General features: G+C 42.6%; 1 protein-coding gene across 1 annotated transcript; it reads left to right on the top strand.

Annotated features, from left to right (window-relative positions):
* The first annotated feature begins 166 nt into the window (after positions 1-166).
* LOC139926567 (AP-1 complex subunit mu-1) lies at positions 167-24758 on the top strand. The gene is made up of 12 exons (XM_071918316.2): positions 167-358; positions 2222-2378; positions 2492-2559; positions 3245-3375; positions 3468-3615; positions 3782-3908; positions 4397-4539; positions 5076-5147; positions 5390-5548; positions 6051-6176; positions 14344-14419; positions 23550-24758. Exons 1-12 carry the CDS (start codon positions 317-319, stop codon positions 23570-23572), a joined length of 1272 nt encoding a protein of 423 aa, XP_071774417.1. The 5' UTR covers positions 167-316; the 3' UTR covers positions 23573-24758.
* The last annotated feature ends 1367 nt before the right edge of the window (positions 24759-26125 follow it).

A 26125-nucleotide genomic window follows, 5' to 3' on the forward strand; every position in this document is an offset into this window, starting at 1 on the left:
TTGCTTAATTATTTGTTTTTTGTGCCAAAATATTTTTTTGGTCAATTTCAGTGTTGTGGATTTGTAGAAATTTCGCTTTTATTCTGAAAAACCTTACCGGAAGTCGTAGTGGCGAAACACAAGCGGCTGCGGTCCTACTTCCCGTTCTTGACGTATGCACCACCAATAACACAGCCGGTTCAATGTTAGCCAGCAGCACCTAGCAGTCCTAGGTGGATGCTGACCGTAACGTTATACCTTTTATTTTTAACAACCATATTATAACCATAGCCACTTAACTTCTATTGCTGAAACCAACAAGCATTTTGGGGTCAAAATGTCTGCCAGCGCGGTGTATGTGCTGGACCTGAAAGGCAAGGTAAGGCAAAGCTAGCTGCAGGCTGTGATTTAACCGGGTAATAGATTCTAATTTACGGTGTGTAATGGGGTTTTGTTGTCGTTTATTACAAATACGTGAGCGTTAAAGTGAATGAATGAAGGAAAATGAATGGTTGAATAAGTGAGACTTCATGTTGAAAACGACATGAAAACAGCTGCCAACAGCTGGACTACACAGTCGCATCGTCTCCTACTAGTCATCAGTCATGTCAGGTTTCAGCTGAGGCTTTTCGTGTCACAGGAGGAGCTACATGCTGTTCTAGGGGTCTTTGGTTAGTTCTTGGATATGAATATTACTGCAATAATTAGAGAATTCAAATTCAAAATAACTTTATTTATCCGTTAGGAACTTCATTTGTGTAAAAGCGTCAGTGCATACACAACATATATCCAGACAAACAACAAACACAGAGTAGACAACATACAAGTGCAGCTTAAAACAGTTAAGATGTCCGCCATAGGGTTAAGTGTGCTTAACAATGCCCATAAATAAACAGTAATAAATAAGATCAAGCACTCAAGCTAGCTCAGACATTAATAAGTCTAATAGAAGTAGGCACGAAGCTTGACATGGCCCGCTTGGTCTTGAATGGGAGTGACCTGTATCTGCGGCCTGAGGGTAGGTGGCTGTATTGGTTATGTAGTGTGTGTGATATCCGAGGCTATTTGTAGTCCTTTCATTTTAGACCGTCTGCTGTAGATGCTGCTTAGTGGTTCTTGGTCCAGTCCAATGATTTTGTTGCTCATTCTGATGATTTTGTTGAGAGGATTAAGGTGGATGTTACTCAAAGCACCAAACCAGGCTGTTATGTTGAAGATACGTGCACATTCCTGTTACATAGATAATGATGGTGGTGTAGTAAGTGATAGGCAAGTGACATGTTTTCATGTCAGGTCCCCTCGAAATGAACACACATTAGGCTATGGATCCCCATTGGATCCGGTCTTGTCTGGGGATGGGATTTGGTACAGAATTTAACAACATTCTGTCCTGTCCTCAAATGAGTTAATAGTGAAGAGAATCCTTACACTTAAAGCTATTTCATTATCACTCATTTTGCTGGGGGATCCCCTGCAACTCCATCAAGGGCCAACATTACAGGCATAGATTGATTTTTTTAAGTGGTTGATGAAGATGATGATGTACTTAAAGCCTCCTGAATCGAGCAGTTACATTATTGTGTTTCTGGGCAAATGACTCCCCTTATTACAGCATCACAGGCATCCTTTGGATCTCTGTGAGAAGTCCTCACTTAACGTAACATTGCTTTTTATGTCAGTTGCGCCACTTGATTTAGATATAGAATAATTAGATATATTACATGTATTTATTTTGTATCTTTTAAGTAATGTATTTGGACACAAAAAAAATGCACCCCATGTCATTAATCATAATGAATCATAAATCAGTGGTGGAAGACACTTTGAACAGCCCACTGTAGCTTACATGTGTGTAGCTCAAATGATATATAATAAAGGAGACAGCGGCTTTATTTCCAAATGGGTTGTTACTATTCAAAGAATATCACTGCTCTAACATGAAAACCATCTAACTCCAACTTTGGAGTATTCCGTTTTATCACTTGTAGTGAAAGTGTATTTGGCCATGTAAGTGCTGAGAAAGCTTCATAATCCTAAGACCCATGAATGAGGTTTTCATGGGAGTTTTTCCTTGTCTTTCGTGCTAAGATCGGGGGGTGAGGGAGACGAATAGGGAACGTCAGGTGAAGAACAGAATAGAGAGAGTTAGAGACAGAGAAATAGTGGCAGAGGTCAGCTAGTAAGAAACAAACAAAGGGAGAAACGGACAGATCCAGAGAAAACTCCTTTTTGTATGTTGCAGGTGCTGATCTGCCGTAACTACCGGGGAGACGTGGACATGTCGGAGATCGAGCACTTCATGCCCATCCTGATGGACAAGGAGGAGGAGGGCAACCTGTCTCCCATCCTGGCCCACGGCGGAGTCCGCTTCATGTGGATCAAACACAACAACCTCTACCGTATCCTTTACAGCTCCCATAGTGTTCAGTTTCCAAATATTGTATTACATATAGGCATTTGTCTTTCACCATTCACATCAGGTAGTTATTGGCCTTAACCTGTGTGTCGCCAGTTGTAGCAACATCTAAGAAGAATGCCTGTGTCTCCCTGGTTTTCTCTTTCCTCTATAAAATCATCCAGGTGAGCTCATGTCTTCATGCTGTTGTGACGACATTCACAGGATGAAATATGACCAATGTATTTGCTTCATTCACACATTTTCAGTCACATTTTATGTTTTTGTGGCATTTGAAAGGTTTGCTCAAAATTTGCTTGGGAGGTTGAATGGAAAAACAGCTAATGTAGTGGGTATACAGTGACACCACCTCCAATATGTCAACAGTAATAACCCCGATATACAGTATATATTCTATTCTTCTCAGTGACAGACGTGCGTATACACATGATACATGACTGATGTAGGGCCTTTTATTAAAAATCAAATATGGTCCAGTCAGTGTCGTCCACCTCTGATATGATGGATATGATGCAGTTTACATACTTATTGTAGACTTTATCAATACTACACTGGTTGTCTATGGGAAGCCCTTAACCTGAACTGAAGCTGAATTAATTATACATGAATACGTTTTATTATTATCCCTGGTTTAAACAAAGATCTTCAATATAAGCACAAAATATCTATTGGCTATTGGCAGATTTAAATCTAAAAATACTGTTATCGCATTGTCCTTCAAAAGCCCAAATCAGTCGAACCCTGATAAACAACAACAGGGTTTGTCTCTACTGAAGATCTACTGTGATCTACTGGCTGATACATGCAGTATTATTGGTTGGCTCAGACTGTCTCTCCTGATCTCCCCAGGTCTTTTCTGAGTACTTCAAGGAACTGGAGGAGGAGAGCATCAGAGACAACTTTGTCATCATCTACGAGCTGATGGACGAGCTGATGGACTTCGGTTACCCTCAGACCACCGACAGCAAGATCCTGCAGGAGTAAGACGCTCGGTGCTGTTAACTAACCTCCTTTTTTTTGTAGTTATTATATCTATAGTTAAGCTCCTTTTCCCCATGGTTTTGTCTGTCAGATACATCACTCAGGAGGGTCACAAGCTGGACACCGGCGCCCCCCGCCCTCCTGCCACCGTCACCAACGCTGTGTCCTGGCGCTCCGAGGGCATTAAATACAGGAAGAATGAAGTCTTCCTAGATGTCATTGAGTCAGTCAACCTGCTGGTGAGAATATGTCTAATATGTATCTGTTGATCACCTGTGTCATTGTTGTCACTTTGCTGGTGAGAATCAAAATCTGCCTAATATTAAATCTGTCTAAAGCCTATTATCAAACACTCATGATTATAGTCCTATACCTCCCTCACCCAACCCCCCCTCCCGGCTGCAGGTGAGTGCGAATGGCAACGTACTGCGTAGCGAGATCGTTGGTTCCATCAAGATGCGGGTCTTCCTGTCCGGCATGCCGGAGCTGAGGTTGGGCCTCAACGACAAGGTCCTGTTTGAGAACACTGGACGTGAGTAAACATCCAGTAATGGTTCAGAGGCTAAACACAAATTAGTTTCTGCTTATCAGAAACTGTCTTTTTTTAGGCCTTGTGTTCATTGTACATTTTACTGCACTTTGCCTTGCCTAGTTCTACATGATGTAAAATGATATACAACCTAGTTCTTCTTAGTTGATTTTTACCCCCCTTTGTAATGTGAAAACAAACTCATGGCTCTATCAAGGAGTCTATTTTACTATACATAATGACAGATAACTTCAGTGTTTTGCTTTTGAGTGTGAACTGATGGAGAGTATTCCTTCCATTTGTTTGTATATGACTTTGGCGAATGACGCATCTCACCACTGTGATTTTCCATCATTTGCAAAATTACACTGATTGGCCCGAGAGGGTGCTACTTTTACTCACTCGCTGTGCCCTTGTCTCTTTTTCTGCCCTTCTTTACCTTCCTCTCTCCCTGTCCCCTTTTTCTTTCTCCAACCCCACCGTCTCTCCAGGAGGGAAGAGTAAGTCCGTGGAACTGGAAGATGTCAAGTTCCACCAGTGTGTCCGGCTGTCGCGCTTCGAGAACGACCGCACCATCTCCTTCATCCCTCCCGACGGGGAGTTTGAGCTGATGTCCTACCGTCTCAACACGCACGTATGTGTTAACACAAGTGTAGCGCTGTGGGAGATTTTCCCTCAATGCTTAAAGTCCAATCCCAGGAGCCATGAGTAAGGCACCAGAAATCAAAGGCTTTGTTTTCTTCCTTTTTCCACGCTTAAAGGGATGGTCCATCTCTGTAATCGAGAAAAATTGATTATATCTCAATCTCTTTTTTCTAATGACCTCAAACTGACGATCTTAATCTTTATTGTTCAGTAAAAGTACTGGATCAGATTGGCACTCCATGTTGGCTAATACTTAAAGTTAAGCGCTCAGAATGAGCAGTGTGAAAAATAGGTATCAGTGCATCCCGAACATGAACACACATCGCTAAATACTTGGTTTTACCAGTGCCAAGAAACATACCCATTGTTGTGCATGAGCCCTTTATGATTCTTTTGGATTGATACACGTGACTATAATGGTTTGGCATGGTTTTGAATAGAGCCATCTTTACTAGTGATAATGATGGTGATTGTTGTCTGCAGGTTCTGACCAGATGTACCAATAGTTGTGTTTACTGTCCCCAGGTGAAGCCTCTGATCTGGATCGAGTCGGTCATAGAGAAACACTCACACAGCAGAATCGAGTACATGATCAAGGTAAACTACCAGGCTTTGTTTTTACTAAGGTCTTAAGACAGTGTTATGTACAGAGCTAGATTATTTTCAAACAACAAATACACTCGCTTTCATACACTGTCTGTCTCCATCTCTTTCTCTCTGATCCTTCTTTTTCTCTCTCACTTTTTGTCTGTTGGTCTCATCACTCTCACTCTCTCTCTCTGTCTCTCTCTCTCTCTTCCCCATCTCGCTCTCACTGACCTTTCCCTCCCATCCAACAGGCCAAGAGTCAGTTCAAGAGGAGGTCTACGGCGAACAACGTAGAGATCCACATCCCAGTGCCCACCGACGCCGACTCGCCAAAGTTTAAGACCACCGTGGGCAGCGTCAAGTGGATCCCAGAGAACAGCGAGATCGTCTGGTCCATCAAGTCCTTCCCGGTACGTCAAAGACACAAGATCAGCATGTGGGACACAGCATTTTAGTCAATACCAGCAGCAAACCAGTGTACATTTTAAAATGAATGACAAAAATACTTTTTATTCATTGGACACATGGTTTATAATTATCCAGTCCCAGATATACATTGATGACTAGGACCCAGAGCATCTTGACAACATTCCCAAAAATATCATTCACCCCCAGATCATAAAATGTCAAAACTGTCCAATTGTAATCTACAGTAATCTAGTGGTGCTATTTTTTTTATTCTACTGTTAAAGAGCTGCAGCAGTAGACGACTACCTTTATTTTTATTTATTACCCTTTGTTTTTGTTGACCTGTAGTGTTTAATTCTGTTTACTAAAATCATATGGCATTTTAGTCAGTGATAGTAGGTGACTTTATTTAATCAGTTTGACATATTTGTCATATCTAGCTGAATTCAAAGGACATTAACACCACAGTAACCACAAGTATACCATGGTGAATTCCTCTGCCAGGGTGGTAAGGAATACCTAATGAGAGCCCACTTCGGCCTGCCCAGTGTGGAGGCAGAGGACAAGGAAGGCAAACCTCCCATCAGTGTCAAGTTTGAGATCCCCTACTTCACCACTTCTGGCATCCAGGTAATGAATAATCCCAGTTTTTATTGTGGCAGTGTCTTTTGGGTTTGGTAGCTCCTAGTAAGGGCGGACAGACTACCAGATTTAATTCATCTTAATCACACATCTCTCGAAGGCTGAAATAAAATAAATGACATCCTACGTTTTCTCACCCCTGTTGAAAAAGTTGAAATTCAGGAAAGGTCTCGCAGTTCCTCTGTAGTCCTGCAGGTGTCACTCTAGTGTTGGTGTAAACGTGTCTGTAGTGATTAATACTGCCACCAGGTGGTGCTATTGTAACAGAAATGGATACACATTAGCAGAGCTCAGGCAGGGGTTTCCATGTATGTTAACCTCGCAGACGGGCCACCTAGGTGTTTTTATCTGACCTCCTCAGCTTAAAGGTTACTGTGTTGTCCCAGAGTCTTCAGACCCCTGATCCCTGTGCTATCTACAAGGCCATCTACAAAACATAAGTAATGATTAAGTGTCAAAACTTGTCTTTCATGCAAGATCTCATACAAGCCAACAGTGTTATTAATGCCAATTAAAGTCTATTAACTAATGATTGAATTCAGAAAACTTGTGTCAGCAGATCACACGTTTTGCATGCTAATCCCTTTGCACTAAAGTAACCAGCAACTGCATGTGTTTGATAAATGAATCCGAGCAAAAAGTAAGCCGTTTGGTATTCCATTTTTAGTTAAGTAAAAGTATAAAGTTCCGTAATAGCGAAGTACTTCAGCACAGTATTTGAGTAGAAACACTTAGTTCCTCCACTCCACAGGATCAGCCCATAGACTGTAATGAAAAGGAAGGTCAAGGCAGTGGGCTAGTAAGTGATGAGCAGAGCATCGATAAATGCAGGGTCTTATCTGATCATAGATAGCCTGTGTTGTGGTTTGTCAGACAAAGTGATGGCCAATCAGGTTTGAACAGCACTGTTCCAAAGCGTTGAAAGTCACTAGTGGGTTTGACATAGAGAAGGGATTTGATGACTCACTGAAGGAGCAACAAGCTTAAGTAACAAACAAGGCTACTGGAACCCATTTAAGTGTCCTTTGCAACAAAAAGACAATATTAGAACTGATTTTGATTTTCATGTTTTAATTTAACCCAACATACAACCCGTGGGTTCATGAAACCCTTTCAAAAAGAAATCAAAATGCAGTCATCATCAACCTGTTTTTCTTAGTTCCTGAATCTTTTGGAGATACAAGCTTTTCACCCGTCAGTGGAGATATTTTGCATGACATTTTAGTGGGGGTATTTTGATGTAGGTGGTTAGAAAAACAACTCTTTGGTGGATCACCTAGGAGTTGAATTGTTGAATTGTCAGGTAGAAAGCCTGAAAGCTGCCATGCTCTGGGACCAAACATATTTTAGCTTCTTCAGGGCATAAGAGGAATGGTTGTAACTTTTGAGGTGAGGGAGCCCTTAAACCTTGGGAAAGAGTTGCATTGAGAGTTTGGAACGAGGTACAGCTCCGTAATGTGGTGGTAATAATATTTTACAACCCCAGCAGCTAGCACCTGTGTGTCCGCTGGGTAGCTCTTTACTGAGTGGATCCACACTGTAAGATTCTGACTGGATTTAGCCCAAATAACTAACTTCATTTCAGTATATCATGGCCTGTCAGGGATTATGGATTAGTACAGCTACTTGTCCTTACCCACAGTGAGAGCAGTGTGTCCAGTCAAATCTAATGGTAAATAGTCAGTTAACAATCAGCTCTCTGTCTGAGTGTTAGGCAGTTTTACACATCTCAAATTCAAAAGTGTGAAGTTACTGTTTAGTAATTGTAATTTAATTTGTATTCTTACTAGTTTGGAGGAAATTGTAGAATTTGAAGTTTCACTTCTGTTTTCCTGGACGGGAACAAATCTCCCTGGGCAGGCTGCCTAGGTAAATCCTATGTATGAGAAACACTGCAGTTGGTGGAAGGAGTGAAAGGCCAAAAAATCACTTTATCTTTTTCAGGTAGGGGGAGGGGGGAGTGGAAGCAATTGCGTTTATGGGAAATGTGTCTTAATTTTGAGAAACACCACTAACAATACCACTGGCGTGAGATAGAGGCTACTAATCGACTTGACCATAGTCTTAGTTGTTTATAGCAGTTATACCATATATGTTGATGTTTAAAAATGCCATATGTACTACCTTTTCAAATAGATGGTATAGAATGGAGAGTGACAATAGCAGATGACGTGGCCAGATTCAAACCTTCCTGAACTGCTCATTTTCATTTTCATATTTGCTTGTTAATGTTAAACGCATCTACAGTTTGAAATACACAATTGAGAGATTGTCTGGGACTTCCTTCCTCACTAATACAAAGCAAAATGAACAATGGTGCTGGTTCTTGGCAATGCAACTGAGGGGCTGAGTGAGCTCTAGAAATCCTCTAGTCTGCAGCCGGCCCAAGCCGACATCCACTTGCAGACCTGCGGGGCCGAGGGTTAAGCATGACCGAGACTCTTTCTCCTTGGCTGGGAATTGGCGGTCCCAGTTCCATTTAGAGAGGGGGAAAGGATTGTACCAGAGGCAGCTTGGGTATGACTTCACCACTGAGAAACATACATATCAGTTTCCACGAGCAGCTGTGTTGTTTGGAGACACTGAACTTGACACACAAACACAGAAGTTCATTTAAGCTGTGTGGTTGGAGAGCTCGTCCGCTGCCGCGCTCTTGCAGGACTGCCACGCTTTAGTCTCTAGGTTTTGTTTGGGGGAACGGATAACAAGACACCCATTGTCTTGCTCTCGGTTTTTGGACGAGAGTAAAAATAAACTCCAGAGAGTCAATTGTTGAGTGCGGAACCGCGAAACCTTGCCAGCCCAGCGGGACGCATTGTGAAACCGGAGTCGGAGAAGCGGCCTTCAATTAGCCCGGGCATTTTTCATCATCGCGAAGCGGGCTCCTCAACCCAGATCCACTTCTAACCCGGCCGCGCTCACCTCACGGGCCCGACCGCAAGTAATGGCACCTTGTAAAGGCAGAGACAAGAGGAGGAGCGGGTGGCGGGGAAGCCGCAGCCGGCCCAGAATAGCTGCGCAGTCCCGGATCAATGGAGACATCATTAGAGAGATGCTACCATTAGCTTGCTGCGAGGCCTGCTATTACTGGGAGATCGCTTGTGATGAGGAGCTATTATGTGGCCTGAGGCAAGACCCCCAAGGTCCCTGCTAGTACCACACACACCACTGCTCTCACTCACACACACTCACACACACACACACACACACACACACACCACCACTTCATCACTGGTGGTGTTCTTGGACTGTTTGAACTGCACCGGGACCCCCGTGGTTGAATCAGCAGAGGCAGACCACAGCGCAACACCACACACACACACACACACACACACACACACACACACACACACACAGATGCCGCAGAGATCTGGTAGCAACTCCGTGAGTGAGGGGGGCATTTAGGCAGGCTGTACTTATTAAAGGGAGCACGCCATTTAACTATGTGGGGAGAGGGGTGTTTAAGTGTGTGTGTGTGTGTGTGTGTGTGTGTGTGTGTGGCGTTGAGGCTCTGATTGTTGCTGGTGGTGTTGTGAACAAGTGTGTGTGTGTGTGTCCCTCTGTCTCTCCACAGTATTCACACAATTCATTGACTGTGTGCCACTGTATCCCTACTGGGATTGTCAGTATTTGCCCTCACACTATGACTCCCCCACCACTCCATTCTGACACGCACACACACACATACACACACATATAGACACACACACCACACACAGCACGGCACAGTCGGTATATTTCTGTCCTCTGAAAAAAGAGGAACCACATAGTCAGTTTCTTAATTATACAGGGGAGTATATCAGAGCGTATCAAAAGGGCTGTTTCCCGCGTGCGCGCGTGCGCACACACACACACACACACACACACACACACTCACACACTCACACACTCACACACACAGCCACAAGCAGGGACAGATGTGCATTAAGCCCCCCAGATATAACCCTCAGTGATAGAAAAGGGAAGTTTACCACAGGAGCGGTTTGAGCGGTGCGTGCGTATTATAAAGTGTGTGTGTGTGTGATTACGTTTGTGCATGTGTGTGTGCTTTTATTGCCTGCTGATAGTATGTTAGAAGCCACATCAGGACTCATCTATCCATCCTTCCCCTGCTCTTTACCCACTATCCCCTAGGTGGTAATTGTTCCCATTTCCCCACCAGCTCCCCTCTTCCCTTTACCATCAGACACAGTGAGAAGGTTTACAACACACAGCGTGTCATAGCTCAGACAGCAGGGTCTTTGAAAAGTCTTAAATGATTTAAATTTAAGACCTTCAAAAGTATTATAAAGTCTTAAATACAATTATTAGAGGTCTTCTTTTTTCACCATGCAATGACAGGTTTCTTTGAAAGTTTTAGTGTCCCATGATGGTCTAAATGTTTCAGTGGCAAAGATAAGAAAATGGTCCAATTTAAATCTAACGTATCAGCAGAAAATATCGGATATCGGCAGCTTCAATCCAAAAACATCTGTGTCTGTATCGGCCTTCAAAAACCCATATCGTTCGCGACTGTAGGGTTTAGTCATTAGAACAATTGAAACAAGTGTGCAGTTGTTCCGCGGCTGACAGATTAGTAGCTAGTAGATTAGCAGTGTGTTTCTGTTTTAGCATCGTAGCAAATCTCTTCCTCTTGCAGAGAACATTAAAGACCCGTTGACAGGGAGGGCTCCGCTCGCTTTCTCTAATCTGACTTCTGTCTTCACAAGTCTCCAGCTTTCACATGGTCCATAATCCTCTCATCGCTGTGTGAGCGCACATCAGTCTTTCTGTTTGACTCTTTTATACGTGTGTGTTTACCTCACTGTGCATTGTCTGTGTCTATTTGTGTATATATTATCTGTTTGTGTGCATGTGTGGATAAGTCTCCCTCATTGTGCATTGTCTCCTATTTATGTGTGTATGTGTGTGCATGCTTGTGTATGTGCATATCTCTGTTGCTCATTTGTCTGTGTAGGCCTACTTTATCTTATTGTCCATATTGATGTGTGCGTGTTTCTTTTATTGTATTTTCATTTTAATTACTATCTGATGGACTGAACTCTGTACCTCTCGTGGCGTCCAACACAAGTATAGCCTAGATTATGTATTTAGATATATGGACGATGCATCAGTGCGTCTCTGACTGGGTCTATATTTCAGAGCCGCTGACAGATTTACATACTGTTTGCAGCCTCCTCTATGGCCCTCACACTAGCACAACCCGTCTCCGCTGCCAATATCTGTCTCTGTCTCGCTAGCCTTATGTTGTCTTTTTATATCGCAGAGCCATATATCCCGCATTGCTTTAATTCTGACAGCAAAGGGAGGATGGCAGATGTGTGTTTAGGCATCTGACTACATGCTTTGTTGCTCTGGAGGATGGTTGACATGGGGCCACATCAGGTTCAGACACACCACATCCAAGCTCAGACACTCCGTACGGAGGAAATTACCAGGAAAATTACCACTCGGGTTTAGAGCTGCAACAAGTTCTCATTTTCTCACTTTTGAGAAAATGAATCACCTACCATCACTCAGTGTACATTAAAGTGTTAGCATGGAGCCTACTATCGCTCAACATAGTGTAAGTTAAAGTGTTAGCATGGAGCCTACTATCGCTCAACATAGTGTAAGTTAAAGTGTTAGCATGGAGCCTACTATCGCTCAACATAGTGTAAGTTAAAGTGTTAGCATGGAGCCTACTATCACTCAACATAGTGTAAGTTAAAGTGTTAGCATGGAGCATACTTTCGCTCAACATAGTGTAAGTTAAAGTGTTAGCATGGAGCCTACTTTCGCTCAACATAGTGTAAGTTAAAGTGTTAGCATGGAGCCTACTTTCACTCAACATAGTGTAAGTTAAAGTGTTAGCATGGAGCCTACTTTCACTCAACATAGTGTAAGTTAAAGTGTTAGCATGGAGCCTACTGTCACTCAACATAGTGTACGCTAAAGTGTTAGCAAAGTGTTAGGCCCAAAATCTCGGTGCATTCCTATAAGCCAACACATGACCATTCAAGTCAGTATTCACTCACTTGACACACTCAAACGTATTTCAAGAGACGTCCAATGGCACAGAAACACACACACAGTCTTGTCTGTTTAGTCCTCTCACTTTACATGATACAATACTCTTTATTGTCCCAAAGGAAGTTCAGTTTTTAGCACATGAAGCAGCAGCAACATTTAAACAACTTCACCAGTCCACCATATTCAGAGTTGTCTTTGTGTTTTTTCCCGTTTTGAAGCATTTGGTTGATAATCTCTAACTGATGTGAACTGAGACAAGAGAGAAGTTGTTGTACAAGTCTTTATCTTGCCTTTCGTCTGTGGCTTTCTTCATTATATTCAGTGTCTAGATGGATGTTTCCCCTGGTGTTAAAGAGCCTCATTTCCCAGAGCTGAAAATCATTTGCCTCCATATGGAATGGATAAAAATATCAACTATATTTATGTGATGCGAGTTGCGCTGTGGGAGTACCGAGGCCATTTATACACAATGTCACATCTCTCCACCGCCATTAACTTCCTGACCGACTCGGTTCCAGCGTTTTATCTTTGGCAAAGATTTAGGATGCAATTCCTCTTTTGTTCCCCCCCCTCTCTTCCTCCATCTCTTTCTCCTCTATGAATATGTACTCTATCTATGTTGTCTTTATTGCCTTTGGTGTAACTGATGATGTTTTCACGGTGTGTAAATTTGATCTTTGGTGAAGATTGAGGATGCAAGCCCTCCTTTCACCCCCCCTTCTCTCTGTGTATCTTTTTCCTTTGTCTTCTTGTTCTTCCCGTATCTGTTTCTTGCTCTCCTTCTGTGTACTTGTGTCTATGTGGTATCTGCAGTCTCTTTCTCTTTCTCTCTCTGTCTCTCTCCCTCTATTTCTCAGGCCACCTCGTTCATGTTCTCTATTGTCTTTGATGACGTTGTCATAGCATTTGGATTTGGCACAGCAGCCTAGAGACATACCGAGGTTTGAAACGCCCCCATCGAACTTGGGGCTATTTACTTTGTGCTTGCACTGACAGTTTTAGCTTGCGGTTTGGTGCAATTTGGTAAAAAATTCAGTTATGGGTCATTATGCAATCGGCAGTTTATGTGCCTTCTGAGGACTGAGCGTATTGAGCGATCATTTAGGATCATTTTGTAAGAGGACGCTTAAATGAAATTTCCCAGCGTACAGAGAAGTACCAGTTCCTTCCGTAGGTTTATTAATATTTGTGAGTTTCTTCACCACTTCTTCACACAAGCCTGACTGCCCTCTCCCTCTGTGGGAAAATACACTCGTTTCTGCTGGCATCTGCTTGTTACGTAACATGACGTACCCATTTAAATTTGAACATAGTCCCAGAAACTTGACACAAACAAATCACAAACATGGGAAACTCAATGTGATTCAAAGTGGTAATGCCCAAGATCATTGGTTTTCGGATTTAGGAAACATATTGGTGATAAGTGCTCATTGCTGTGGTGTTTCTGCACTGCTCTTCCCACAGATCACCTGTCAATCAAACAGTGTGTCCAGCACTGTGACTTTGTCTTTTTCCTTGGATTTTCTGTTGATGCAGTTTGAGTTTCACTTTTCTTTGTCTGTTCAGCCATGGTGGCTATCACTGCTCATGCTAACTACCCAGTTGAATAGTTGAATAACTATTGTGTTATATGAATCAGTGACATGGAGTAGCAAAACAGACATTTATTTATGTTGCATGTTATTACTTTAATGGGTCTATGATTACTTCAGTGGGTCTCTTACCTTAAGTTGGGCAGGAGAGAATCCACCTTCTATTGTTTCCAAGCCTTTTTCTCTTACCAGTTGGCTAACGGGTAGCGTGTTTCTTGCATAACACATACTGTATTTGATAACATTTTTGAGGTACCTGGAAATTCACTACATTTCAAATCCTGCTTTTAATCCACAACATCTGTCCAACTCCTGCAGTTACTGGTGTAGCTTTTGTACAAAAACATGTAATCACTTCATAAAAAAAGATGTGTTTTTGAGCCATCTTTAAGCAATTAGCACTTCTAAAAATGGACCAGTGACAACTTTAGAGGTTAATGCGTTGATTCCCAGAGCCTTGCAGCTAAATATTCTAAACCAAAGAAATCCAATGCAGTTTGAGGTGTGCTATGCTGGCCTTGACTCTCGCCTGTCTTTCTGCCTCCGTACAGGTACGCTACCTGAAGATCATTGAGAAGAGTGGCTACCAGGCTCTGCCCTGGGTGAGGTACATCACTCAGAACGGAGGTAAGCACGCGCACACACAGACTCACACACACACACACCTCCCCCTTTTTGCTTTAAGCGTGTTCATAATCGCTAAACATTCTGGTTCAGTATTACTAGCCAGTCTTTTCAGTATCATTGTTTGAAATTGTTTTGAATCCAAACATCTCTGGCGGTGATAATGTCAGTGATTGGCGACTCTCTAGGGCTTCCTGAGCAGGTTATCACTGGAGGCCCGCCCCTTCTCAACCCTGATTGGAAGGAAGGAAGCAGACAGGCAATAGCGTTGTTCTTGGCTCAGCCACTGGCCTGCTGTCAAGCACACACACATACATAAACTTAAACGCATTCACAAACCTATGCATAAGCTGTGTATATTCATACAGCGCACATGTGCATACATAAACATGCACACACGTACTGTATAAAGAACTCACTCACAATCTCATCATTGTAGTCTGCTGGTCTGTGAGCTGTGCTGTGGGCCGAGTCATTTCTCCCTCTATCAGGCAGAGGAAGACATTACTCTGTGCTGTTAGACAGGCTCTTGACCGAGGGTGACTTTGTTTGGCTTTGCAGTGAAAACGGAGAGGATGGCGCCCCAGCCTGGCCTATTGTGTCTGCATTACAGGTCAGACTGTAGGACAAAGGTCAAGGGTCAGCGTTGTTGATAGTCAGGCTTGACGGTGGGTAGTGAGGAGACCAGGGGATCAAATCAACTAGACTGTGAAATATTTCAAATACAGTAGTGCTTTTCACCCTATCCTCATGCCGTGTTCACATTATATCAGAAGACGCGGACGAACAGGATGACATCGCATTGCTACAACTTGATACACGTTTAACTTGTTGGAACGCCCAAATCAAAGAAGGCAATCGTAAGGTCAGTTGTTGTCAACAAGTTGCATTTAAAATCAACCATAAACAAGCTGCTGCATATATTGCTTGCTTTTCGTAAGTAGAGTCGATTGTTTTAGTGTGATAATTTAGTTTTTTATTACCTTGCTGCCAAGGACTGCCAAGGTAATAGAATCAGTGGATTCTGTGCTACTGTATGTTTTGACACACTTCTACAATTCATGATGCCATATGTGAGATTTTGAAACCTGCAAAAAATTCACGAGTAGGATAATGAAGTGAACGTTTTTTCTCGGTCAACAGCTCGTATTTACAGTAAATCCAATATGACGTGAATGTGGAACTTTTTTAACTTTGGGCTAACATCTTAGCCCTTAGCTCATTCTAAAACGGACTTTAGCCCGGGCCAGCCAGCTCAACCATGGGTTTCTGCATGTTTTAGATGTGATTCCCTGGTGCGATTGGACGAACTGGAATAGTCTTAAACCAGCAAACCTGTCCCATCTGGTGCTCAAAGTCTGCCAAATGTGTTAGGATTTCAAATGGTATTTGAGCCAGATCTCAGTGGGTTAAAGAGCCAGCCTAGCCTCTCAAATCTCTGCTACAAAATGAAGCGAACTTGGAACCGAGTCAACGGTAAAATCCAACTAGACCTCATGTCGTTGACCCCATGTAATTCACTTTAACAAACACCATAAAAACAGACTGAAATGATGTTTCTAATGATATCTATCGAGCAGAGAGCCATCATTAGGCATGGCAGTCTAAATCCACGTTTTAAATCCCCGAAGAAGAAGCCAGCTCCATTTGTTGTGTGTGTTTAACTATATAGTTGGGCCAATAAGTCTTCAGTTCTCCACATGCTGAAGCAGTTAAAGAATGATGCTGCAACTCTGACATTGATACAATCTTTTGCAAGAGTGCAGGAAAGGAAAAAACATTAGAGAAAAATATAACACAGGAGGGGGGAAAAGGTCCAGATCCCCACCGGGATAGACAAGAGAGGGAGAGTGAGAGATGTTGTGAGGCGGCAATAGAGAGACAAAGAGAGTGAGATGGAAAAAGACACAGGAACAGAGCGAAGAAAGACGGGTTTCCATGACTTTCAGAGAGGCAGGACATAAAATTAACTTCTTCCTCAACCAGCAAATAGTAGCGATTAGAATCAGATGTTCACAAAATGGTTTAATTTCTTAGCTGCCAAAGTAGGTTTGCAGAATAGACTGGTTAAGACACTGACAAAGCAGCGTAGTAGTAGAAGTACTAGGTACTAGTTCTTCTTCTATTTATTCCAAACAGACCGGAAACATAAAACGCATCACTTCCTGTGCACCAAAGGGATTTTTCCCAGGAAAGACCTACCAAATGCAAATGTAAAAGCTTTCAAGAACTGGATGTGTAGCACCAGGTGGGTGGTGGACGAGATGAGTGCCCCCCCCCCCAATATGTGAAGCGCTTTGAGTACTTAGAAAAGTGCTATATAAATGTAATCAATTATTATTATTATTATTATTATAGGTTGAATCACTATTGGGTTATATCAGTCAGGGTTAGAGAGTAGCAAAATGCACATTTATTTATACGAATATGTCATGGATTATTACTTTAAAACTGATGCAAATGCCTTACGCAAGGAAACAGCCCAAAATAACCTAGTATATTTCACCTTTTCACTTTGATGGTCAGAAAATGTCAAAATTTAATAAACTCAGAGAGAGAGAGAGAGAAACAGCTTGCCGGTGAAGTGCTGTAAGTCCTCGGCTTTCCCCTGCCAGCAATTTTGACCAATCTCCAGCTCGTAGTTCAGCGAATGACGGAGGCAGGAGAAGCCCAGCGGGAGCCCACGTGCACGGCCCCGCTCCTAAATGTTTATGTTACCTCTCATCTCGGGGCCGCTGCCAGAGCGCTCGGCCAAGGAATGATTTAGGAATGCTCACACATACGAGAAGGGGAATTCTGCCTTGGCCGATGGGGACTCGCGGGACGAATGGGATACATCGCCTGGATTTTTAATGGTCTCTCGCTTTGGCTCTCTCTCTTTGTCTCTTTCTTTCCAGCTTAGCGTTCTTGATAAGATCTAGTAAAATAAGCACCGAGCGAGTCTGCTAAATGACTTATGTCTCTTAATATTATGTGGGCCATAGATTTCATGCTGGGGAGGTCAGGCCTTTAACAGTGGGTGGATCTCTGGACACATCGCGGCTCAGCAGATGGCCCGAGCTACAGCGCGCATTGTAAATATAAAAGATCCTATAAAGGCTTGTAGGTTGCCATTATTGCTAGAGGAAGGTGCCAACATGTGTTCTTTTTTTTTTTTTTTTACTCGCTATATTGACGTAAAGTGTTTGCTTTTGTGTTCACAACCGTTTTCTGCAGAAGTAGTGAAGTCAGCTCTTACAACTAGGGAAATCTCTTTGTCACTTTTTTACATGACTTTTTCCTGCTTTATCAGTTGGTATAGTGTCCGAAAGGATTGGGGAGAGAGAGAGGATGTGAGAAGGGATAAAATATCGCAATATTGCAAGTACACAGCATACATAACATGGCTAGAAAGTATGAAAAACTGGGGAAAGTGATTTTGACTGTTTCCATGTCTTAAAAAGTATGTAGAAAGTACAAAAGAAGGATAAAAATCATGATGGGGTCGTCATTGGTCATGGAATTTCTGGACTATCATGGAATTTAGAGAGGTGCATTCCAGACAGGGAAAGTCAGTGGAGTGGAAAAATAACATTAACAAACCAGCAAGGACCACAATCTTGAGGTTGTGGAAGCTCTTTGACTTAGTTATGAAAAGTCATGGAATTTAACATAAATTACAGTTATTTTGTCACCTATAGGAATACACATGTCCGGTGTATGGCGGGAATATTGTACAGTAATAATCTTCAGGTTTTCCTTGGCTCTAAACATGAGGCTTTTGAAGCACATACTGTACATATGCATGGAAAAGACGGTATCAAAGCTCTTTTAAAAGCCTTATACATAGAAAACCAAAATACATTGGACAGTTCAGATGTTCCCTTAGTTTGTAAGAGTAATATGAATCTCACTTCATGCTGGTCTAGTATTACTAATGGATGTCCACTCATCTGTAATCACTGCTGACCAGTGATTTTAATCCCATACATATCTGCCATTTTTGTGATTTGTAAATTACAAGTTAGACCACAGTTGACTTACTGTTTTATGGCGAGAGACAGAGGACTCCGGAAAATACTGGTCAAGTTGTTCGGGCACAAAACTGGTATCAAAGAACGCTTTGAAGAAAACTGTGGAGCTTGATGAGAAATTATTGTACGTTGCACTGTAGTTGCACATTTACCCAGTTCATTATTTTTACCATGCTAGAATGTCATAGGGATTTGATTTGCTTTTGAGAAGTTCCTTTAATTGACCGTCGAACTGGTCAAATCAGTGAGTGTCCTGTGCTAATAGAGCTTACCATTTTAATAGGCAGGGAAAAGTCTGCATTCAACAATTAATTCATTACGTTTAGTTTAAGTTTTAGCTTTAGTTTCTCATTATGACATGGAGTTTGACAGGTTATGTAAGCCTCTAGGAGATCACATCACTCCAACTGTAATTACTAACCAGGGCTGAAGAGGTTTGGAAAGACCACACCTCCTCTCCTCTCTGGGCCAGGTTTCAGTTTCATGTTGTGAATGCCGAGGCCTCCATGCAACACCAGCAACTGCACTCCTGACTTGGATCAGGGATAACATGGCCTTATTCTTAAAGGGTTATACTACTCAATGACTAATGCAAACCAAAAGAGTCGGGTGAGGGCCTCTCAGTTCAGGTTCAACTCAGGTTTAATCATCCCTTCAATTATTGCTACATAATACTAGATTTTTTTTTTTGATTTTTTTTTTGATGGAACTTTTATGATCGCTCTGGGCAAATTGGGCCATTGCAGCTGCAGAGAGAAGAATACAGATAAGAACAGAGCTATTGAGTTTTGAAGATAATATAACAATCAATTACAGCAAGAGAACATGTTGAGAATACCTCAAGAGATGAATAAAGATAGATCATCTTCATTGGCAGATTTACAGGATAGAAGTGGATGTGCAAGTGTGCATTGTCAGGTGAATGTAACTCCCATGCAATTTAAGACTACTGTAGTTTATCTAAAATACTATTTTATGTCTAGCTCCTCAAGCTGAAATGTTTAACTCTTCTTATTAAAACCTGCAGTGTCCCTTTAATCAGCAGACAGTCCAGCGGTGTAGTGAGGCTGATTGAACAGCCTTGTCACATTTACTGAGAGGCCGTCTGGCTTTAATGTGGCCAAACCGCCTAATGGGCCATACTGCTGCTGATGGCACGTGGCAGACGGTGTGTGTATGTGTGTGTGTGTGTGTATGTGTGTGTGTGTGTGTGTGTGTGTGGTGTGACATGGTGACGCCACCCCAGTGAACCTGTGGTTTTACCCCTGAACCGTCGAGACTTTGAGGTGGACCACGTATGGCACATCTTCTCTGTCTGTCTGTCTGTCTGTCTGTCTGTCTGTCTGTCTGTGTGTGTGTGTGTGTGTGTGTGTGTGCGGCTGTGCAACAATACCAAAACCCAGAAACTTGAGTCAGCAAAGGCTCCCGAATGCAAACTGCGGAACTGCACGCATATACGGCACATTTGTGTGCCTGTGTGTGTATACTGCATGCTTGGAACACACACACACACACACACACACACATGCGTCTGCATCGCATGCGTCCGCACTTGGAGCGAGGGGGAGAGGGGCGTATTTAGTAGCGTAAATTAAAGACCTCCCGTGAGGTTTTTCAGTTGAAGGACCCCCCTTTAAACACCAAGCTACCAATTACCAGCAGCCTTCAGCTCTACCCATCCATTACCACATCCAGAAGAGAAGTGGGGACCTCAGCTGTCTTCCTCCGCTGCCTTTCATGTTCCCTCGCTCCAAAGCCCTGTAGGAAACCAGCCGCTGTGTTTGATGGTTACAGGACAGGCAGTTAAAGCCGTGGTTAGAGGAGGGGGGAGGGCGGGGGGGGGGGGGGGGGGGGGGGGGGTAGAGAGCTGCAGTCCATTCATTGTCTGGCTCGGCAAAGTGTGTACGGCACGCCACGCTGCAATTAGAAATAGACTGGCAGTCTGGAGCGTGCAGGTACGTCACGGCTTTGAGTCTGCAGCTCAAGTGGGTTTTTTTACATGTCACACCTCCAGATTGCCTGTCGCTTCTCTTTGTGTGATCTGGTGAAGCAGAAATGCCATGAAGACGATCTTAACACAAAAAAAAAGCAGAAATACATTGGCGTTCTGACTGACTTGCTCACTTCTCCTTATGGAGCTGCTGCACTAGGGAAGGTTTTTATGTAAACATCCAGCTGTCTTATCAGTCTAAATCACAAAGTGGGGCTGTGACAGAGAAGAGCCATAGATGCCATAGATTCTGTCTGTTCGCCCAAAATGAATTCTGTTGTCAGATATGTACACTGGTGGGAAATCTTCTCCTCCCGCAGGACGTGACGAATCCAAACTTAAGAGTGCAATATGAAAGTGTCTCCTAAACAGCAGAGAGCGAGCGCTCCATCCAGAGAAAGCTGGACTCACCAACGATGGCTGAACCTCTACAAGTTTTTTAAGTTTATTCCGATTTCTTCTTCCTATCGGAAGTTTAGTGTTAGTTCTAATTCACTAAAAGAAGTTTTGTTTTTAATGATTGCTTTAATGATTGCAAGACTCGCAGTTTATAAACATGTGGTACCATTAATGTGTGTGTGCTTGGCATTCTACACGCCGTGATTGAATTTGGCAAATGATTTTTCCATGTTTGACTGTCAGCTTTCCATAAATACAGCAGCGTGTTTTAACAAGTTCATCCTCTCTGAATGTTGATTTAGTCAATGATGAAGATTTAGTAAATACAAAGAATTGTTTCAGGTCTAGGTTTTATGAGCCAAACAAGAGTTTCTGTTGACACAAATATGATGTGTGTGTGTGTGTATTGTATTTCTATTCTTGTGAGCACCTGTTTGAGTTTTAGATCTTAGCTAGTTTAGGGTTAGGACTTGGGTTTAGAATTAGGATAAGGTTTAGGTTAGGTTTAGTGGTTATGGAATCTATGTAGTCAGTGGAAGGTCCTCGTAAGGATAGCAGTACAACCTCTGTGTGTGTGTGTGTGTGTGTGTGTGTGTGTGTGTGTGTGCGTGTGGCAGCAACATATGGTATCTGGCATGCAACAGCCCACGCTTAACAGAATTTGGCAGGTAATTTCTGTAAACTCACTTTCGCATGTTAGCTGAATTACAGATATGCCAGCACGTTTTACTATACAGCTGTGCTATTGTTTCCAGAGTGCCCCTGGTTGCCCGTAGCAACCCCAGAAACACCGGCCCGCCATCGGCTCTGTCTCTAATTGCTCTTAAAGCAGATCTGATTTAAGGCAAATGAAATCCAGATACGCCGGGCTTACGGGGCGAACAGTTTCACCACTCCCCTGCCTAACCTTAAGCACACACAACTCTGTTTCCATAACAAAACCCATGTGTGTGTGTGTGTGTGTGTGTGTGTGTGTGTTATTGTTATCATTACAGAAATCATAGCTTGTGTTCTTTAGGCCGGGGAGTGCGGCTTTGGAACAGTTTCCATTAACAGGCCATACTGATCTCGGTTTAAATCTGGCCCGTTCTGCATACTTTAACCTGCCTTGAGACGCTCTCTGTGTTATGTACACCTGTGTGTGTGGTGTGTGTGTGTGTGTGTGTGTGTGTGTGTTGTTGCAAGGAAGTGCGGATGTCGAGCTAACCCTTACTCTAAACGCTGAGATTCCTCAAAAGATAAGCAGGCAGTCAGATCTTGGCCAGGGCAAGCAGCCGCCAAACTCAACCCAGCTGGATGTGTATACATACGTATGTGTGTGTGTGTGTGTGTGTGTGTATACATGCCTGTGTGCGTCTGTGTTTGCACTGCGTTTCCTATTGTACATTTATTGTCCATTTAAAATGTTTATTTACCAGCACCGGTGCCAAGCATAGCAGCAGGGCAACGCAGCTCCTCTCCAGCACAAACATATTGGTTAGAGGGGAGAGAGAAAAGACGGATCCATAGCTTGCGCTCTCTCTCTCTCTCTCTCTCTCTCTCTCTCTCTCTCTCTCTCTCTCTCTCTCTCTCTCTCTCTCTCTCTCTCTCTCTCTCTCTCTCTCTCTCTCTCTCTCTCTCTCTCTCTCTCTCTCTCTCTCTCTCTCTCTCTCTCACACACAATCAACTGAGTCAAACGGCTGGTGACAAACATGACAACATTACAATGGAGATTGACGTTTTATTTTATTTCCATCTTTACTTTCCGCTCTTATGTCCTTTCCTGATCACATCATTACTCTTGTTTTCATTAGTTTTAGGTTCTTCTTTACATATCTGTTGGTTTAACAGTGGGTGGGTCTGAATCCCCAGCGAGGCTTAAGTGGTTTCTTGCATTTGGCTCTTGCTGATCATATAAGTCGTCACTTCACTTCACGTTCACCCAAGGCTCCCGCTGGTTGTGGGATTTCTGGAATATCATGGAGGTTTCGAGAGGTGTATTCCAGACAGAGAAAGTCTGGGGAATTTGATCAATTCTCTGGGGAATATCAGGGAATTTTACTGATGGGTCACTTTACAGGAATATAGCAGACTGTATTTTCCGACTTGTTTCACGCATTCACGGCATTAGATGGAGGTTTTCAGCCCAACTGGAGTGGAAACCAGACTGTTCACCCTTTTAGAACTGATCTGTGCTGAAAAACACATTAACATCCAGGAAGGAAGAACAGTTTTAGGTCATGAAAGTGCGCTAACTTAGTTTCCCTGGTTCACTTCAACAAAATCTTACTCCTCTCCTTTACTATGTAATCTTCCTCCCTTCTTTTCTTTTTTCTTTCCCCAACACCTCTCTATCACAAATGATCTTTCATGGGGCACAGGAGTTATCTGTTACATCTGTTATCTGGGCGCTGTGGCTTTGACCCTTTCACTCTTTACAGCCGGCTGCTTGTAAGATCTAGGAATTGAAGGTTATTTTGCTGTTGCACTCATTGTAAGAGGATTTGGACAAGGGCATCAGCCAAATGCCTAACATGTAAAATGTAACCTGTAATACCTGATGATTTGAAATGATTTGCCATGGTTTGCAAACACCCTAGAAGAGCTGAACATTTCAATACTAGTTTTCCAGTCTAAAATTAGGAGCTGTGTCAGTACACATTCACATTTTGCTAAATAATGTCTAATGACAAAATTCCCTCCTCTGTTTCTAAGTGTAATTCACTTGTAATTCCTTTGTGTTTTGTTTTAGACTACCAGCTGAGAACCCAGTAGCGATGGCGGGACGGCCCGGACTCAGTCACCCTCTGCTGGATAAACGGTTGGATGAACCATAGATGGATGTGGATGAATAGCTGGATGAACTGTCTGCTTTTACACAAGAACAGGAACGCCAGATTTTTAAGATGTTGTTTTGATCTCAGTCTTTCAATGGGAATTTCAAATCTGGCTCACATAGGGTTAGAAATGTTCCGTTTCTGTTCCTGTGCACATGTGGCCTCAGATGGATGTGGAAGAACGGATGGATGAAGCGTAAATGGTTGTGAATGAATTGATACATGGATGAACGGATGGAGCACATCAGCTCCTGCTGTGTCATATGAACATTTTATGGCTAAATGCATTCTCCATCCTTTTTAATTCTGGTCTAACTAAGAGATTCACACCAATGCAAACACTGAATCAAACCTAGGATACTAGTATTGCTAGTACTGCCAGTGCCTTCAAGATGTCACTGCAATTCATTTGCATGTACTTGTATCTTGAGTTCAAACTTGACCCATGCAAAACCTTAGTACAGTGTGGCAAGAAGCGGCTTGGCGAAGACGGGTTCTGATGCAATGGCTTCCTCCTAGAGTGTATATACAAAACAGATAGATGTGAATATTAGAAACTCAAAAGTTGTTTTTTGTTGTTAAAACCCACTTTGAACGTCTCAGAAATGGAAAACTCAAAAACTTTTGAGTGTCTGACTTTCACATAGATCTGTGTTGTATATGCTCCATGAGGAAGGAGTCACATCAGAACCCGTCTGTAACCAGCTGCTTCTCGCCGCACGGTATGTGGTCAAGATTTGCTCCAAGGTTTTGAATGGGTCAGACTGAAGATGCAAGTAAATGCAAATGAACTGCAGCAACATCTTGAGGCCATTTGGCTTCGGTTAACCCCGACTGTGCAGAAGTAATTACAGAAATCGTATTGATGTAGGCCTTCGGCTTCTCATAGCCAACGGCTAACATACATAACCCTGGTCTAAGAATATACAGTGTGAGAAGCTCTTACAAAAGTAATATGTTACAAGACAGAGTAGTTGAATTCCAAGGTGCTTCACACTGGAAGCGTGACCAGGTACCAACTAAAGTGTTACATTAGAAGTTAATAGAAGTCAATTTTTCTCTGTATGCTGCAGCTGATATACAGTCAAAAGCATATGCATTGGTACATTGGCTTAAATTTGTCTTTTTTTGCCGGTATGATTGTTTCAACATGCTTAAACCAGAACCAAAAGCTGATATCTGATCTTGTGCATCATCATCACCATTAACCTTTCAGTATAAAATCAACAGTGCACTGTAGACAAGAGCAAAAAGACTTTACAGTTTTAGCTGGCTGTATCAATACTTAAGCTTTTGATGGTACGATGTAATGCACTGGTTAGATTCCATGGAGTTTACCCAATCATTGAAAAGTGTTTGACAGAATTTCCAGCAGTATTGGACCAGGCCACAGACAGAAAGCACTTGTGAAGGCCGAAGTTAAGGTGAATTTATGCTCAAGAAATGACCACGTACCATGAATACGAAGAGAGTAAACAGTGTTCTTTTCCATCATGTCAAAATCCAGCCTCATGCAGGGAAAAAGCTGGATACACACGTGTGACAGAGTACCTGTGAATGTCCTTTTGGGAGGATCAAATGTCTGGTTTTCACTCTCTCGCGCATCTCATTTGTACTCCATCTGAAACGACGACCTCACGTCTGGCAACTTTGCGAAGACTTTCTTTAGCGGACTGTTAAATATTCAAAGAAACAAACTGAATGTCTCATAAGGATGTATTTTTTCTTGTCTAGATGTTGATTTAATTTAAACGTTCCCAATTTTGTTGTATTGTTGTGTCAGTGTGTACTTTGACTGTATGCTGTGTCTGTATCTTGAGCTACAATGTGTTCCAGCTACTACAACACGACATGATGATACAATCTCACTCAAAGCAACTGCTGAATTCATGCAGAGGCACTTCAGCTCAAACCGTCATCCAAATACAAAGCAGCAGTGATGACTTGATAACCAGCTATTCTGCGAACAAAGAGTCTTAACTGGTAATCGTCCCATTATGTATTTTGGTCTGTTATTTGTCAGGCACTTGTCACATTGCGGTGAAGAAAGGGCTCTGTAGGATTGCTAGCATTCCTCATTTAAACCCATGGGTAGCACTAGCTGCATTCTAACAAGCTAGATTGTCCCTAATAGTACCATTGGGTTTAATGAGGCATGCCAACAACGCTTAAAAGGCATTTTTATGATGGCTGAACGAAAACTAGAAACTTTCCCCATAATGACACAAGTGCCTGCTGAAGAGAAATACAGAGGAAATATCAAGGTATCCGTTTAATAAGCATAGAGAATGTTTTTCCTCCTGTCCGACACAGCTTTTCATTTACACTTTTGACTTCATCACATTACCGTTTACAGTGTGTACAGCATGATAGTGTTACAGAATGGATTTTAGAAGATGAGCGGTGAATTATACACAAAGAACTACCATATCTGACAGTGTTCATGCTATTCACAAGGCACAAAACTTAAAAAAAAAACTTTTGACAACTG

The sequence above is a fragment of the Centroberyx gerrardi genome, chromosome 9 (genome assembly GCF_048128805.1).
Source record: "Centroberyx gerrardi isolate f3 chromosome 9, fCenGer3.hap1.cur.20231027, whole genome shotgun sequence".
NCBI lineage: Eukaryota > Metazoa > Chordata > Actinopteri > Beryciformes > Berycidae > Centroberyx > Centroberyx gerrardi.

What these genes read in the sequence shown, in the direction of transcription:
- LOC139926567 (XM_071918316.2), top strand. Translation starts at nt 317, where the DNA reads ATGTCTGCCAGCGCGGTGTATGTGCTGGACCTGAAAGGCAAG. An exon ending in GAATCGAGTACATGATCAAG is followed by an intron (nt 5,148 to 5,389) that starts GTAAACTACCAG and finishes CCCATCCAACAG; the next exon opens with GCCAAGAGTCAGTTCAAGAG. An exon ending in GGTCCATCAAGTCCTTCCCG is followed by an intron (nt 5,549 to 6,050) that starts GTACGTCAAAGA and finishes TTCCTCTGCCAG; the next exon opens with GGTGGTAAGGAATACCTAAT.